The sequence below is a fragment of the Mustela putorius genome, unplaced genomic scaffold, assembly GCF_011764305.1.
Source record: "Mustela putorius furo isolate JIRA1106 unplaced genomic scaffold, ASM1176430v1.1 tig00003834_pilon_pilon_pilon, whole genome shotgun sequence".
NCBI lineage: Eukaryota > Metazoa > Chordata > Mammalia > Carnivora > Mustelidae > Mustela > Mustela putorius.
Window position 1 is genome coordinate 61,722,708 of NW_025421987.1, and position 14,128 is coordinate 61,736,835.

Genomic DNA, 14,128 nt, shown 5'->3' on the forward strand with positions numbered 1-14,128 from the left:
CCCGGGAGAAGGCCGGGTGGGGAAGACCGGAGCGCTAATGGAAAACGTCAGGCTTTGTCGAAGGGGTGGGAGGTGTCCACTAGGCGCCCTCCGGCCCAAAGGGAGCCCCAAGGGACACTGGGGAAACCCTTGATCTTCGCGGGGGAGGCCCGCATCCCCAGAACGCTCGCGGGTAGGGAAGGTCCGGGGCCGCGTCTTCGCAGTCTCGACCCACACTTAAACAGGCAACGCTTTCGGGTTTTACTGGAGGTTTCTTCCGGGAGTAGGGGGCAGGGGAGACGGGCGGGAGGGAGAGGATCCTCGGTATTCTAAGGACCGCTAGGCTAGGACCCGGCTTTTCCTAAGTAGGGCCCTTGCTTCTACCTTTTCCTAGATTTAACCAACGAAAAATCTACATGGGCCAAAGTGCTGAATTGGAGAGGGGAGGTGGAAGATTCGCCCTTCCCAGAGCCCCGGTTCCTTTCCGCGGCTTTTACCCACTCCCAAACCTTCATCCCTTGCTTGGGGAGGGTGGTCGACCTGGGGTCGAGTGTCCATTATGCCTCGATTAACCCAGGTAGATTTCGCACCCTGTGATCCCTCTTCCCTTTCTCCTCAAGCTGCTCCCCGAAAAACTTCAAAGGTGAAAGTGCAGCAGAATGAAGAATGAGAGTGTGCCTTAGGGAGTCCATTTTATATTATTTTACATATTACCTGTTCCTTTATTGGTTTGGTGTAAAATCAATCCGGTTCCTATGCTGGGCAGATAAAAAGTGGGTGCAGGTTGCGCTCAGCGATATCGAGAGCCACAACACCATTCTCACGGCCCCTTAAGAGCTGCACGCAGAAGCAGAAGCAAGCGCTTTTCTAAGTTGATGTATTCGAGAGATGGTACACATTAATCAAAAAGGAAGAAGGAAAGACTATCCCGGAGAGTTTAATAGTAACAGGAACAAAGATGACGCGAACCCCATCAAATGAAACAATACTATTTTCATTCAATTGATCGCAAAGTGTCTTCAATTAATAACTTGGCACTTATTTAAAAGGTTTAACAGAGGTGAAATCGAAACATTTTGTACCAACAACACGTCATGAAATAACAACATCTTCTTCTGTTTAAAATAACTTAATACACTAGAAAAAATATGGCAAATATAAATAACTTTGTTTTCATGGAGAACAAATAGTTACAAAGCTCAACCGCATACCAAAGTTCAGTTAAAAGAGCTTTTCCTCTTTCTTGTAAATTAGGAGGAAGAAAAAAAAAAAAACAACTAAGGAGGCTTTCTAGTGATTGGGATACAGATTGCTTAGTCCAGGGTATCCCAGTTTAAATAGTTACATGAATTGAAACAAACAAAAAAATTTTACTTGAATATACACCTTTGTGAGATAAAATGCAAATGTTGTAAGTCAACCATCAGTTCACACATTATAGCCAAAATAAACTTTGTTTGTGTGTATCAACATATTTTACACAAACCTACTGCCTGTATCTAGTTGGATATTATTTAAGGTGAGTGTGACAGGATAGAGAGGGGGAAAAAAACAAGGTTCCCACATAGGACATCAGGAAATCAGCAGGAGGGAATAGAAGGAAGGAGGGAGGGGCGGGGACTAACATTGATTGAGCGCCTACTATGCGCCAGGAGCCCTCTGAGGCTCTGTACCTTTATTATTTCATTTGGTCTTCTTTTCTTTTTCCTTTCCCCACATTTTCTGCCAGCCTCCGTCTTCTTGGGACAGAGTATAAATTGTTTCCCTTCCAACCTTTTTCTTTTGTCCAACAGGATCAAAGACAGGGCAAAAATTATAGATTTGATATATATCAATTTCCAGATGCTTTTGGTATTGTTTTTCACACTGAAGATAAAAATGGAGTAAGTGCATGTGAGTAAAGCAGGGAGCAGGGAGACACCATCAATGGAATACTAGTAACATGCAAAACCGGAATTTACTGTCAGCAGTCTGGACAGTGCTGCCATAATAATTTCTCAGAGAAATCAGTCTGTGATAACATTTTTTTGTATTAATGTCATTTTTTTCTTCTCCTCGTTTTTGTACTGTCTTCCCTCTTCTTACTCTTCCATACGTGGTGGTTTTTAACTCAAAGCATCTGATTCAACGTAAAAGGAGGCCCGCCTCTCTTATCAAATTTCTTGTATTAAAGTGAACTTCGCAGAAAAAGGTCAGTTTCAAAACCTGTGAACTTCCCAGCTGCGCACTTTTTAAAATCTTAATTATTTAAATAAGTATACCTCTTCCTTCTGTTTTGCGGTTTTTAGCCCATTAAAAAAAACATACACTTTAAGTTGGTACCCCCCCCCCACACCCCATTCTCTCGAGATTCGTCCGGGTTATTCTCCCATATTTTTAAATGTATAAAATACTTTAATTTTTAAAATTTGTTTTTGTTCCTTGGTTCTTTCTCCGATTTCAACTTCTGTCAAATAGCAATAAGTTTAGTTCCCTTCCTCCTTTTTCTTTCTGGTTTATCTTTTCTACTTTTTTTTTTTTTTTTTTTTTTTTGCTCATTTTTTATTAACTGGATTTTTACTTCTACGCAAGAGTCCATCGTTGCAGCTTTGCCGTGAGCCACACTCCCGTGTCCCAGCGCTCCCTTGTTCAGTCTCTCTCCAGACTTCCCGAAAACTTGCCCGTCTGAAGCCAAATTCTACGCCCTTGGGTAAGTTTATGGTCAGGAGCCACAGAGCTGGTGCGCCTAGGGGGATTCAAGGTCCGGCGCGGAGTCTCGCCCTCCGAGTCTCGTATGTGGAAGGTGGCAAAGGGCGATCAGCGGGGCGGAAAAAGGGTCGGTTCCGGAGGTCCGGAGGGGTTAAACGGAAAGCAGCGGGGCACGGAGGGTTTGCAGGGTGCGCGCCGCGCTGGGGGCGCGAATTTGGCGCTGGCACTGGCGTTGGCGTCACAGACCCAGGGCGGCAGCGTGCTTTTTGGCTTTCAGTCTGAGATCCGCGATGCTGGAGTTCTTGCTGGTGGTCTTGGCTGCGGCGGCGGCAGCCACCACAGAGGCGGCGGAGGCTGAGTCCGCCGCCAGGGTGGCCAGCGGCAGTCCGAAGGGCGGCGCCGGGAACATCATATAGGGCGCGTGCGCGGCCAGGTGCGGGTGCAGGTGGTGGTGCGCGTGCGCCACGGCGCTGTCCAGCTGCAGCTGCGCCTGAACCTGAAAGGACAAGGGCGTCACGTTGCAATGACTATCCTAGGGTGACAACAGAATAGAAACAGAGCATTAACGGCGTCCAGCTTGGTGAGGGGGAAGGCTGGGGCTGGGGACAGGAAAGGGGAGTTTGGCTGACCTTCTCAGTTTGTTACTGAATCTGGGGCGCTGCGGGGATACTCCGGTGCGCCAGAGTCTCTGCAGCTCCTTCAGCACGTCTTACCTCCCTGGGCCCTGGGGGACTCCTGTCTGCAGGAATGTGGCTGCCCCCTCGGGAGCTGGGCCCATCAGAGGGCAACACTGCTATTGTGTTAAAACATCGCCCTCCTCAAAATTACAAAGTAATTTGGAAAGGCTCTCTTGATGCCATCATACAGCTCTTATCCATTAAAGCACTGAAGTAATAGCAAGCAAACTATAAAACTTTTCCCTGTCACCCGGGGAAAATATTGCATCTTCATCACAACTGGCACAATTGTTAGTACTTCTAACCTTTACTGCTATAACAGTTACCCTTGTTATAAAGCAGATCTTCTTAAAAATGCAGATTCTACTTCAGAAGGTCTGCATTGGGACCTGAGATTCTGCATTTCTAACAATCTCCCAGGTGGTGCTGGTGCTGCAGGCCTGCAGATCACTTTCTGAGTAGTAAGGGTCTCCTTTTAAGACCCCACTCTCTCTCCAATCATTCTCTCTTGCTTCAAAAGCCTAGCATCAGGATGTAAGCTAGAATCCTGCAGTGTCAAGAGAGCTAAGATCTCCCTAACAGTAACCATCAATACATGGGTACACCCAGATGTCTCCCCAGTCCAGGGTGTTGCCAACTGAGAGCTAATTCTTGACTTCACAGCCCTACCAAGCAGGGGTCCCGACTGAGGAAGGGGAAGGTCAGGCGCTGGTTGGTAAGGATTGAGCCCTAAGGCTGGGAAAGCAGGGGCGTATAGAGCACTGGGATTTCCCAGGATTAAATCATTGCTGCAGGCTGTCCTTTTAAAATGTAGTCTTAAAGGTTTCTTTATGCCTAAGAAAGGGATTGCAGAGGCAGGGCATCCCTAGGAAGACCAAGGCTTCTCTCTCTACTAGAGATGAAGCTTTGTTTGCAGAGACAGCTTTTAAAAATCAAGTCTGAGTTGGAAGTACTTTTATTTATTTACTTTTCTTTTGTCCGAGACATTTATTGTGACTAAGGGAAAGGAAATACCTAGAAAAATATTTAGAAAGTTGCCTTAGAAAACACCTTAGGACTAACCTCTGTATTGGATCTGACAAAATCTTAATCAAAAGGCTTTTCCTTCCTCTCCCCAAGTGCAATCTTTAGTGCATTTTTAAAGGACCAGTTGCTGGCCTCAGGCCTCTGCAGGTTTCCCATGAGAACAGAAAGGACTAGGCATGTAGGCCCCTGACATTTTATAGGTTTTTAAAGGGGAGTAGATTTACTATATCATCTCAAAATTATTCTTCAACTGCAAGGACACCAACACTAGGACTCAGAGAGGGTATGCTCAACAATTCAAGCAAACATCCAGGTCTTTTTACAGTTGAAAACTGGTTGAAACTGGGCTATACTTGCCTGCTGAAATGGCATCCTTAAAGCACCTACATTGACATAGGGTGCAACTCTACAAGCTTCAAACTGGCTGGCAGCCCCTATGAGAACACCTGTAAAAAAGGGGGGGGGGATAAAACACAATAATGTGAGTTTAATATTTCCAGCATTGTTTCCCAGAGTTGCGAACAATACCAAAATAGAACAAACTCCTTTGGAATTGGACTGTTATCTTCCTAAACAGTTGCCATAATGAAAATAAATGTACTCCCGTACTTTAGTACTCTCATTAACTGCTTTCAGGCAGATTTTAAATAGAGAACATGATTATCTTTCTGAGTTTCTTTCTGACTTTGTATAACAATATTACCCAGTTCTCTTTTTACTTAGAATATCAGATGTTCTTTGAGAAGCATACCTTTATGGAGTTGATTTTCTTGTTTTCTACATTTTGCTCTTCGATTTTGAAACCAAACCTACAAATTGGAAAAATAAAATAAAATCTAGATTTTATGAACTCAAACATATTTCTTTAATTACCAGAGTATACTGAAAAAAAAATTAGTATTTTAGGCAAGGATTCAGAGATATAGCAAGCGATATTTGAATTATAAAAAACACTCTCAATTTCCAAAGTCAAATAATGTAAATGAATGACAAAAAAGAATTTCATAGTCTTTTGCAAGATAAATTGTTTCTTGATAAATTACTATTAGTCCTGGTTTCATCTTTCTACATTATAGAGTCCCCAAGGCCTAAAACTCTCCCTGATACCTGATACTAAAGTGATAATGGGTTTAGATGTTTGCCCAGTAAGACCTGAGAAGAATGTGCTCATTAATAGCCTGTAATATTAATTAGCTTCATCTTCAAGAAAAACCAAACACCAAAGCAAATAGTGACTCTGTTTGGGGGGGGGGGTGGATAAGAGTGGGGGAAGAGGTAATTAGTGCCATAAAAGCCTCACTACAAAGAAGTTTAGAATTTCTCTGTTCCTCTGTGCAGTAGAGTGTAACACAGTAGCAGAATAATTGTGTCATTATCATGATAATCTAATTCGCTTCTACAGAAAAAATCCACTGCTTACGGTTAGGGTAGTAGAAAATAACCCTAAAATTTAAATAAAAGTATGAAAAAATGAAGACCAGCAATAAAGTTCACTTCTTATGAGGGAAAAAAAAAAGACAATATTCTGTGAGAAGGGGAAGGTATGAATCAAGTCACTCTGGATACTGTCTTCTCCCACATATTACCTTCTTAAATACACTTGCCAACTTTCAGAGGCAGTATGACAGATTTTTAAAAATTCATACAAAGCTTGTTTTTACACTCCAATCATACAGCATTATGTTCCAATAATACAGCATATTGACTGATTCACAAATTAAGGTTTGAAAAAAACTATAAAAGAAAAATACTGCTTCAGAGCTTTTTCTTGTTTTTGAAAGCAAGTGTCATAGTCAATATAAATCTTCAAAAATTCCCCTGCCATTTAGTGTAATAGAAGGGTAGATTTCATGCCAGGGTGGCATCCTTTGTGTAACTCACATGGCCTGAGGCTTCTTGCCTCTTTTTTCCCCTAGAAGAGTTGGAACTGAGATACTAATGCTCATAACTGTAATAATTATCATCATGTCTTTAAGGGGTTGCTGAGCCTCTAGAGATTTGAGTACACACAGCAAAGCAGCAGAGGCTTAAAAAGGAAGAGCAGAGCCTTCTATTGACGGCTGTGATGACCAAGGCAGCCTATTATTACTTTTTCCCTTCAACGTGACTGCTCTGTTTTTGTCCTGATCCTATTACAAGATGCGGGAAGCCCCATAAGAATTGCATAGTTTGCTGCAGATGGTGGTCTCTTCACCCAGAGACCCCGGGAGTATCTGTTACAGTGATACTTTATAACAGCTGCAGATGTTCAGGCCTAAAACTGCTCCATGTGTTCAAACAAATAATGACCATCATTTTCTTCTATTTTATTATTTGAGCGGAAATACAGTCTGAACACTTAAATGTTTTCTCCATAAAAGCAGAAGGATATGTATCCATGTGTGTATTAATTTTCTACCTTGAATGCCCCCAAAGCCTATTGCCATTACTTCCACCCCCACAACCAGTGAAAAAACAAAAAACAAGAAACCTGCTCCAATTCTAACTTCATCACATATGGCACTTGTTGGGTGTTGGACTCTGGGAATGCCAATATTAAGATATGTAAGTTGTTTTAAAATCAAGTTCTGTCGGTTCAGGTTTGCTGTCTTGGTTAAGTGAGGGAACAAAGAGTGACCAAAATGCATTTCTGTCTCCACTGTTTTACACACAGTTTGAGATCGACTGCTAACGGCAAACTGTAAATTTCCACACTTAACAGTTGCTAATTTTCTTTATAGTCTGTACATCTATAAACCTAATTGGCATATCCGCTTGGCAACCCTAGACCCCGGAGCAGGCCCTCAAGGAAAACCAACTCAGGCGAACAAAATATTCGTTGTAACTTTTAAGGCATCCAGAAGATAAAACGTTTTCTGTGGGATTTTTTTTTTTAAGGCTTATAAAAGTAGGCCCATTAGGATTAAACCACATTAAAGGCATCCGTAAGGCGAGGAGGGCGGGGGGGTGGTTGTGGTTTATAGAAACTCTGGGAGCAAGCCCAGCACAGCTTTCTTCTGCTGGGAACATATGTTGGGATGGGGTGGAGGGTAGGCTACAAGACTAAGATTTACTTTGGAAAATAAGACCTCTAGTAAAGATATCTCATCCCTTCTCACCTCACTCCAGATTCTTGAACCTGCGCCCTCCGTGTGTGTCTCCCAAGCGGCCTCTCTAACCCCACGCGTGCCCCTCCTCCACTCTCCGCGCCCTGCCTTGACCTCCTCACAGCTGGATACCTGCACTCGGGCTTCGGACAGTCCCAGCCTTTGGCTCAGTTCCTCGCGCATGAAAGCGTCTGGGTAGTGGGTCTCATCGAAAAGCCTCTCCAGTTCGTTGAGTTGTTCCAGAGTGAAATTGGTCCGACTTCGCCTCTGCTTGATTTTGGTCTGGCCTTCGTCTTCCATCCCTTTTGCATCCTCCTTGCGATCCTTCAACTCTGGGGACACTGGAGGGGCACCACAAATAAGCCACGCATATGTCCATGTGCGCACAACACACACACACACACACACGTACGTACAAAAACAACACAGCAAATCCTGCTACTAGATTTGTCTACAAAATGATGGAGGATCCTGCCCCCTCCCGGAGTTCCTGTCTAGTCCCTCACCCTGTCCTGAGGAAGAGGATTCTGGAGACGCGAGAAGATCAACTCTGGGCGACCGCCTGCCCCCAGCTATTCACCCACTCACCCCTTCGCAACTGTAGCCTCAACTCACCTCCTCACTGTCCGCTCCACCATCCCCAGCCCTCCCCCGCGAACACCAAATCCATTCCACTCAACCTCTCTCGCACTCACCCTCTCCCTCGCAGGCACGGAATCAAGAGCGCCGCGCCCGGCCAGACACAGAATCCGGTCCGGGCAGAAGGGCGCGGCGAGGCCAAGCACCGGCTTCTCACCGGCTACTCCCAGGATGCTGGGCTATTCTCAGGCCTGCTCCGACCGTCGCTGGCTCTCTGTTTCTCTAAACTTGCTGCTCTAATTTGGGAACAATTGGGCCCAAGGGTCGCAGCGGCGGAACAAGACCCGGGTGTTGAGCGGCACTGGGAGCCGCATCTCCGGGCTTTCGGTGCTGACCCAGGGCTCAAGCCTAACCCTGCGGAGGACCACTGGCGGCCAAGCAGTCCCTACCCCCCATGCCGGACACTGGGTGCCTGAGCAGAGGCACCCACGCCATGTTGGCTGCCTGAAGGGCTTGCGGCTCACGCCAGGCCAAAAGGCGAGAGCGGAGATAACTAGCTTCGCGAGGCGCGCGAAACAGACCGCTGCCTCAGTTTTCTCCTTCTCCCGCCCCACTGGAAAGGCAGACTCGACCCTAAATGCTTAAACCCACAGAGATCAACAGGTTCAAGCAGAACATTAGTGATCCTTGGTTTCTATTGGTTGCGCAAAGCCTTTTCATTCATCTAGCAGCTCCGTTGTTTAATAAAATATGCATTTTTTTTTCTGCTCTGGGTTTGCACACATCCGTTGCTACTTTACTGTCCTTCCTTCTCCCTTAAAAACGGGAGCTCTGAGAGTGTGAGCATACAGAGTCACCCGAGGGATATATATTTAGGCCAAAGGGCAGTGATCAGGGGAGCCCATATCAACATAAGCTGCCCTCTGGATCCTTCATCCTCTGCGCCTGTGTCGGAGCCTTGGGTTTTTTTTATAAGGTGTCAAAGCTGAGTTTGGATAGTCGAGGCTATTTGCAATTCTTCCTAGCCCAGGATCCCGATCAGCATGGGTGTTAAAAATCATTTCGGGAAGAACCAGCCTGCAGAGAAATTAATACTTGTCCTGAGCTTGGAAATCCACAATCCCAGGACTGTGTCTGCCCGGGTTCAGACCCTAACCGCGCGATGCGGTGGGCTGGTGTACCCTGGGCCTGGAGTAGCGGACTCACGCCTGGGAGGCTGCACTGGCCGCCTGTCAGCTGTGCCACCATTTTCCAAATTTAGGAGGGCCTGCTGCCTGGTCTGGGAGAAGAAGAGCCTCTAGATCCCAGCCCAGTCTAGCAGTCTAGCTACCATGATCTTAAGTGTTGCCTGCATTTCTTGTACTCAGAGTTCGTTTTATGGACATTCGTCCTTCCACGGGAGAGGAAGCGGATAACATTAGAGCTAACATTCAGCCAAGTTAATAAAATATTTCCACTGATATTGTAATGAAATTTAAATATGAAAGCACACCCTTCAGATTCTACTTAAGGGTTGAGAAGGCTTTGTCTATTTCATGTCATTTACAGTGGATGCCTTTCAAACTTTCGGAGCTTCAAAGAGAAAGATGTCCTCATTTCCACTTGATTAATAGACTTAATATAATCTCTATTTTGCCCCCAAATTTCATTTATTGGCCTAAACAGGAACAGACCGTGTTATAAACAACTTAATTGCTTGCTTAAATATGTGATTCTACGCATGTCACATATTTTCCTAATTGGAAAAATATGGCAGCACACCAGTTACTGCAGGCACCAAGTGCCAAATTAATTTTATTGTTGAACTCTTTTGAATTGGTACAGGACGCTCCACCATCTAGATAAAGCCATTTCCTAACACTTTGCTGGCACCAAAGGATTCCTCACACACACCCCCCTCCCAAAAAACCAGAGTACTAAAGGATTCGAAACAGCAATGGAATTGTGTAAATATGGAAAAACCCACCAAAAAAGGGAGCTTAACGTGTCTCCCGAGAGAACAGTCTAGACTGCCTTGGCACTGTTCGATCTTAATAGCTCAAAGAGAATGAGAAGTTTTGACCTCCAAGATCCAAGAAGCCAGGATCTTCGTGGACTTCGAGTGCATCTTAGCCGCGGCCGGAAACCCTGGGGCGACCCAAGAGTGAAATCGCTCTCTCCCCTCTCTCCTTCCTGTCTTTTTCTTTCTTTCTCAGGCCTAGGAAAGGGGCTCCCGCAAACTCGGCGCTAGATGATAACCATAATCCCGCCGCCTGGCCCCGCTGCTGTCAGCACCCCCGCCGCAGCCGGGCCCAGCGAACTTCCCCATCCGCCCGCTGGCCGTCTGGGCTGCCGGCCCATCCTCCGGCTGGTGAAACGCGCTACAGTGGAACCGGCAAAGCCGGAGCATCTGAAAAGGGCGCGCGCAAACCCCACGCCCCCCGTCTTCACAAACACTCGGACCCCACCCACGACCGTGCACACCACCGGACTCCCACCCTTCATCACTCTAGCTTCCAAAGCTGGGGTCCAAGGGCCCTCTCCGCGTCCCGCCCCTCTCCCCGCTGGGCCTCGGAGTCCTCTTTTGCCTGAGAGGAGTCTGGAAGGCGGGAAGGGGAATCGCGGCTGGGGTTTTAGGCCGTTACCCTCGGTGAGCCGCGGGCTGCCAGGCTCTCTGCTTCTCTCAGCGGCGCCCATGTCCAGCTCCCGGACGGGAGAGCGCCCTCCTCCAGCTCCTCCGCCTGCTCCTCCTCCTCCTGCACCTCCTCCGCCTCCTCCGCCTCCGCCTCCGCCTCCTCCTCCGCCGCCGCCTCCGCCGGCCGCCCGGACTGCCGGGCTGCTGCGATCGTCTCGGCCCGGCTCGGCGCAGCCCGTCGGCTCCTTGGTCCCGCGCAGCGGCCCGCTCTCCAGCACTTCTCGGTACGTGATAGCCTCCTTCTTCTCCTTCACTTTCTGGTCAAAAGACTTAGAGACGAACGCCGTAAGTTCTTCCATCGCCGCCGAAGCCGGTCAGCCCCGCGCTCAACCTCTCCCAGCCGAGCCCCGCTCTTTTTTTCCTTCTTCTTTTTTTACTGCTCCAACCCCCCCAATAATAACACATCAATGGGGCAGGGGGTGGGGGAGGAGCTGGAGGAGGAGGAAGAAGAAGAAGAAAAAAAAGAAGAGAAGAAAGAAGAAAGAGGAGGAGAAGTAGGAGAAAAAGAAGTAAGAAGAGGAGGAGGAAGAGGAGGAGGAGGAAGAAGAGAAGGAGGAGGAAGAAAAGGAGGAGGAGGAGGAGGAGGAGGAGGAGGAGGAGAAGGAGGAGAGGGGAAGGGGCGGGGGCCGCAGGAGGGAAATGGGAACTGATGCTTCCCTGCCGGAGCGCGCTTGTTCAATGTTAAGATCTTTGACAATTCTTCCTGCGGAGAGTTCAGATCTGATAGCAATGCTGCGCTTGAAGTCTCACTATTTATACTTCGCAAAGGCGGCCCCTTGTTCTGAGTAAATTACCTCCCCTTCGCAACTCCGAGGGAGCCCCTTCCTGGGGAAGCACCCGCACCACTACCTGGGGGGGGGGGTTGGGAGGGAGGGAGAGAGAGAGAGAGAGAGAAAGAGGGGGGGTGGAGAGAGAGAGAGAGAAAGAGAAAGAGAGAGAGAGAGATTGAGATTGATTGAGGCTGGAGTCCAGGCAGGCTGGAGAAGGAGTGGGAGGGCAGAGAAGGGGACGGGAGGGGGCGGGAAAAGGAAGCCGGTCCCAGGCCGTCCCGGTTTTCAGATAGCCTCGGCCGCCTGTGCTCTTGGCCATTAATCCAGGATTGACGAGAATCCCTAATTAATTTAATTAGGCGTGGATTTTGCGTTGGTGTCACGATTCAGTTAAACACTGGGGACCTGGACCTACTCCGCCGGGGCGTGGCCAAGAGGAAACTGACAAGTGCGCGGCTGCGGGAGACAGTCGGGTATCCGGACTGGGCATTCGACCCCACAACCTCGCACCGCGTCAGGGTGCCGCGCAACTGCTCCTCCCCGCCTTGCTGCCAGGCTTCCTTGACCTGTATTAGGTGCCCGCACCCCAGTTCCGTATCCTAGCTCTGTGTCCCAAACCTACATCCTGCACATCAACCCACACAGCTCGGCAACCTGGGTTCACAAACCTGCTCAGAGTCAGGGTCCTTTACAGCTTTCCAGACCTGCGCGGCTCCTTAAGGGGCTTCCCAGCTCGCGGCCAGAGCTGAGCTTGGGTCTTCACTAAGCTCCCCGCCCAGGGGAGTTTGTGATTCACCCCACTACTCGTGCACTGGAGCCCAGGCCGACACCTCTACAGACAAACCCAACTCGTATGGGCCAGTCTATTTAACACATTTCCCGAGCAGCTGTTCCCTGACAGATTCCATTTTAAAGTGTTTCTTTAGCGCCTGGTCAAGGACAGTTTGACTTCGTTCCCTCTTTGAGGTCTCAGGATCCTGATCCCTTTTCCCTTACGACTCCCTGAACCCGGACCCCTCCCACAATTAACTAGAGGAGGTATTCTTCAGCATCCTCAGAAACATTCTAGTTGATTTCCTAATCTTGAAAAGTGAATTATTATCCCTCTTTGAGTTTGAAAAAAAATTCATGTTAAGTTTATGCCCCATCTATTTTTTTTTTTTTTAAATCATGGACTATTCAAAAAGAGAGTCACCGGGAGAAAGGTCTCTCTCTCTCTCCCTGTCAAAGCCACAATTTAAAATTCTATTCCTGGACTATTTTCATCGAAATAGTTTGTTATATGGAAGGAACATCTATATTACTGAGTCATTTGTCCTGTGTAGGGCAAAGCTTGCAGTGACGGTGTGGCCATGTATATATCTCACACAAGAATATTTACATAGGAAAGATAATTACTCTAGCCTACAAACAAATATATCTTTCCAAGTGTGGTTTGGGGGACATTTTCTTCTGATGTTAAATGTAAGTAGTTCATTTTCTTGGATCTGATACTCTCAGGAAAAATAAAAGCAGTTACAGAAATGTGTTAGGTATACTTCTGCCCTTCGATTGAGGCATGAACAGATAATTTGAAATCTATCATCAAAACAATCTGAATCATTTGTAAAAAGAGAAAACAATTATATCATCAGTGGTTCTAGAATATATAAAAATAGAGGCTATATGTACCTTTGTCATTCTATATATACTACTCTTCAGATTAAAATGTTCACATTTAAGTGCATTTAAGGAAAATGAAAATCATACTTTTTAGGAATGTTACTTTGTCTTTTTTTTCTTTTGAATTCTGAAGTTGTCCTTTGTTCTTCTTAAAACATTTAGTGCTGTATTTAGCGGAAATAATTAAAATCTTTGTTTCCAGTAGCAATAGCTTTTAGGTATTAATGAGTTATATGAGTGCTTGCTTCTATTTTATCACACTACAAAAGAGACTCACATACTCACATTTTTCAAAGTTATGAATTTAGAAACATGATTTTACACTTAGTCTTGGTTTCCTACTTGTAACCACTTCAATTCTGATATTATCAGAGAATAACCATAAAACTTTAATCCTTTATGAAAATCCATCTTTCAGGTTATTTAGCAGAATGACCAGGAATGGGGTCAGCTAAATAGATGTGGTGCTCAAAGAGCTCTAAAACTGAGGTGTTAAATGTGTATTCACAAACAGCTCCAACATAATCACTATTAGAAGTCTGGCAAGGGATCAGGAGACTCAATAGCTACTTTTAAAATTCTGTCTACTGAGCTTGAGGGAAAAATGACCACTTTAAAGGTGATCAGGGAACTCTCAGACACAATCATCATGGAACTCACACCAAATAGATTTTTCCCATAGATTTTCCTGGCATATCGGCTTTTTGTATACATTTAGGAATAGTAGTGTTAATATTAGATGCGGATGTGAGAAATCTGCAGTGCCTTCCCACAGATTTCCACTGGCCCAAGGGAAGTTTAGTTAAAAACCAACATCAACAAAGTTTTAAAATCATATGCTAATAAATGCTCATGAAGTTCTAAGGATGTTTCATTAGATAAAAAATTTTTTCTTGAGACAGGGTTTTTCAAAACGTGGTTTTGGTAAAAAGAAAAAAAAACCAACAGCAACACTGAATAAAGTTTAGTTGACAACCTGCAGACAGA

At 46.1% G+C, this 14,128-nt stretch overlaps 2 protein-coding genes across 3 annotated transcripts in view; one reads left to right on the top strand and one right to left on the bottom strand.

The window, feature by feature from the left end:
* Positions 1 to 704: 704 nt before the first annotated feature.
* On the bottom strand, positions 705 to 11,194 carry SHOX2 (short stature homeobox 2). 2 transcript variants are annotated; one of them, XM_004755686.3, is made up of 5 exons: positions 10,660 to 11,194; positions 7,589 to 7,797; positions 5,122 to 5,179; positions 4,728 to 4,816; positions 705 to 3,199 (listed from the first exon to the last, which is right to left on the bottom strand). In XM_004755686.3, the coding sequence occupies exons 1-5, from the start codon at positions 11,006 to 11,008 to the stop codon at positions 2,906 to 2,908; spliced, it is 999 nt and encodes a 332-aa protein (XP_004755743.2). In that variant the 5' UTR covers positions 11,009 to 11,194; the 3' UTR covers positions 705 to 2,905. The 2 variants fall into 2 exon arrangements, with proteins under 2 accessions (XP_004755743.2, XP_044944492.1); XM_045088557.1 differs by having other exon boundaries at positions 705 to 3,163; positions 10,660 to 11,193.
* The window catches only part of RSRC1 (arginine and serine rich coiled-coil 1), a 430,058-nt gene continuing 426,750 nt past the window's right edge, over positions 10,821 to 14,128 (top strand). Inside the window, exon 1 of the mRNA XM_045088558.1 lies at positions 10,821 to 10,933. The gene's annotated coding sequence lies outside the window, so the exon portion shown is untranslated. The remainder of the gene's footprint in view (positions 10,934 to 14,128) is intronic.

What these genes read in the sequence shown, in the direction of transcription:
- SHOX2 (XM_004755686.3), bottom strand. Translation starts at nt 11,008, where the DNA reads ATGGAAGAACTTACGGCGTTCGTCTCTAAGTCTTTTGACCAGAAAGTG. An exon ending in CAGCCCGCGGCTCACCGAGG is followed by an intron (nt 7,798 to 10,659) that starts GTAACGGCCTAA and finishes GTGCCCCTCCAG; the next exon opens with TGTCCCCAGAGTTGAAGGAT. An exon ending in TAAGGATGCCATTTCAGCAG is followed by an intron (nt 3,200 to 4,727) that starts GCAAGTATAGCC and finishes TTGTCACCCTAG; the next exon opens with GATAGTCATTGCAACGTGAC.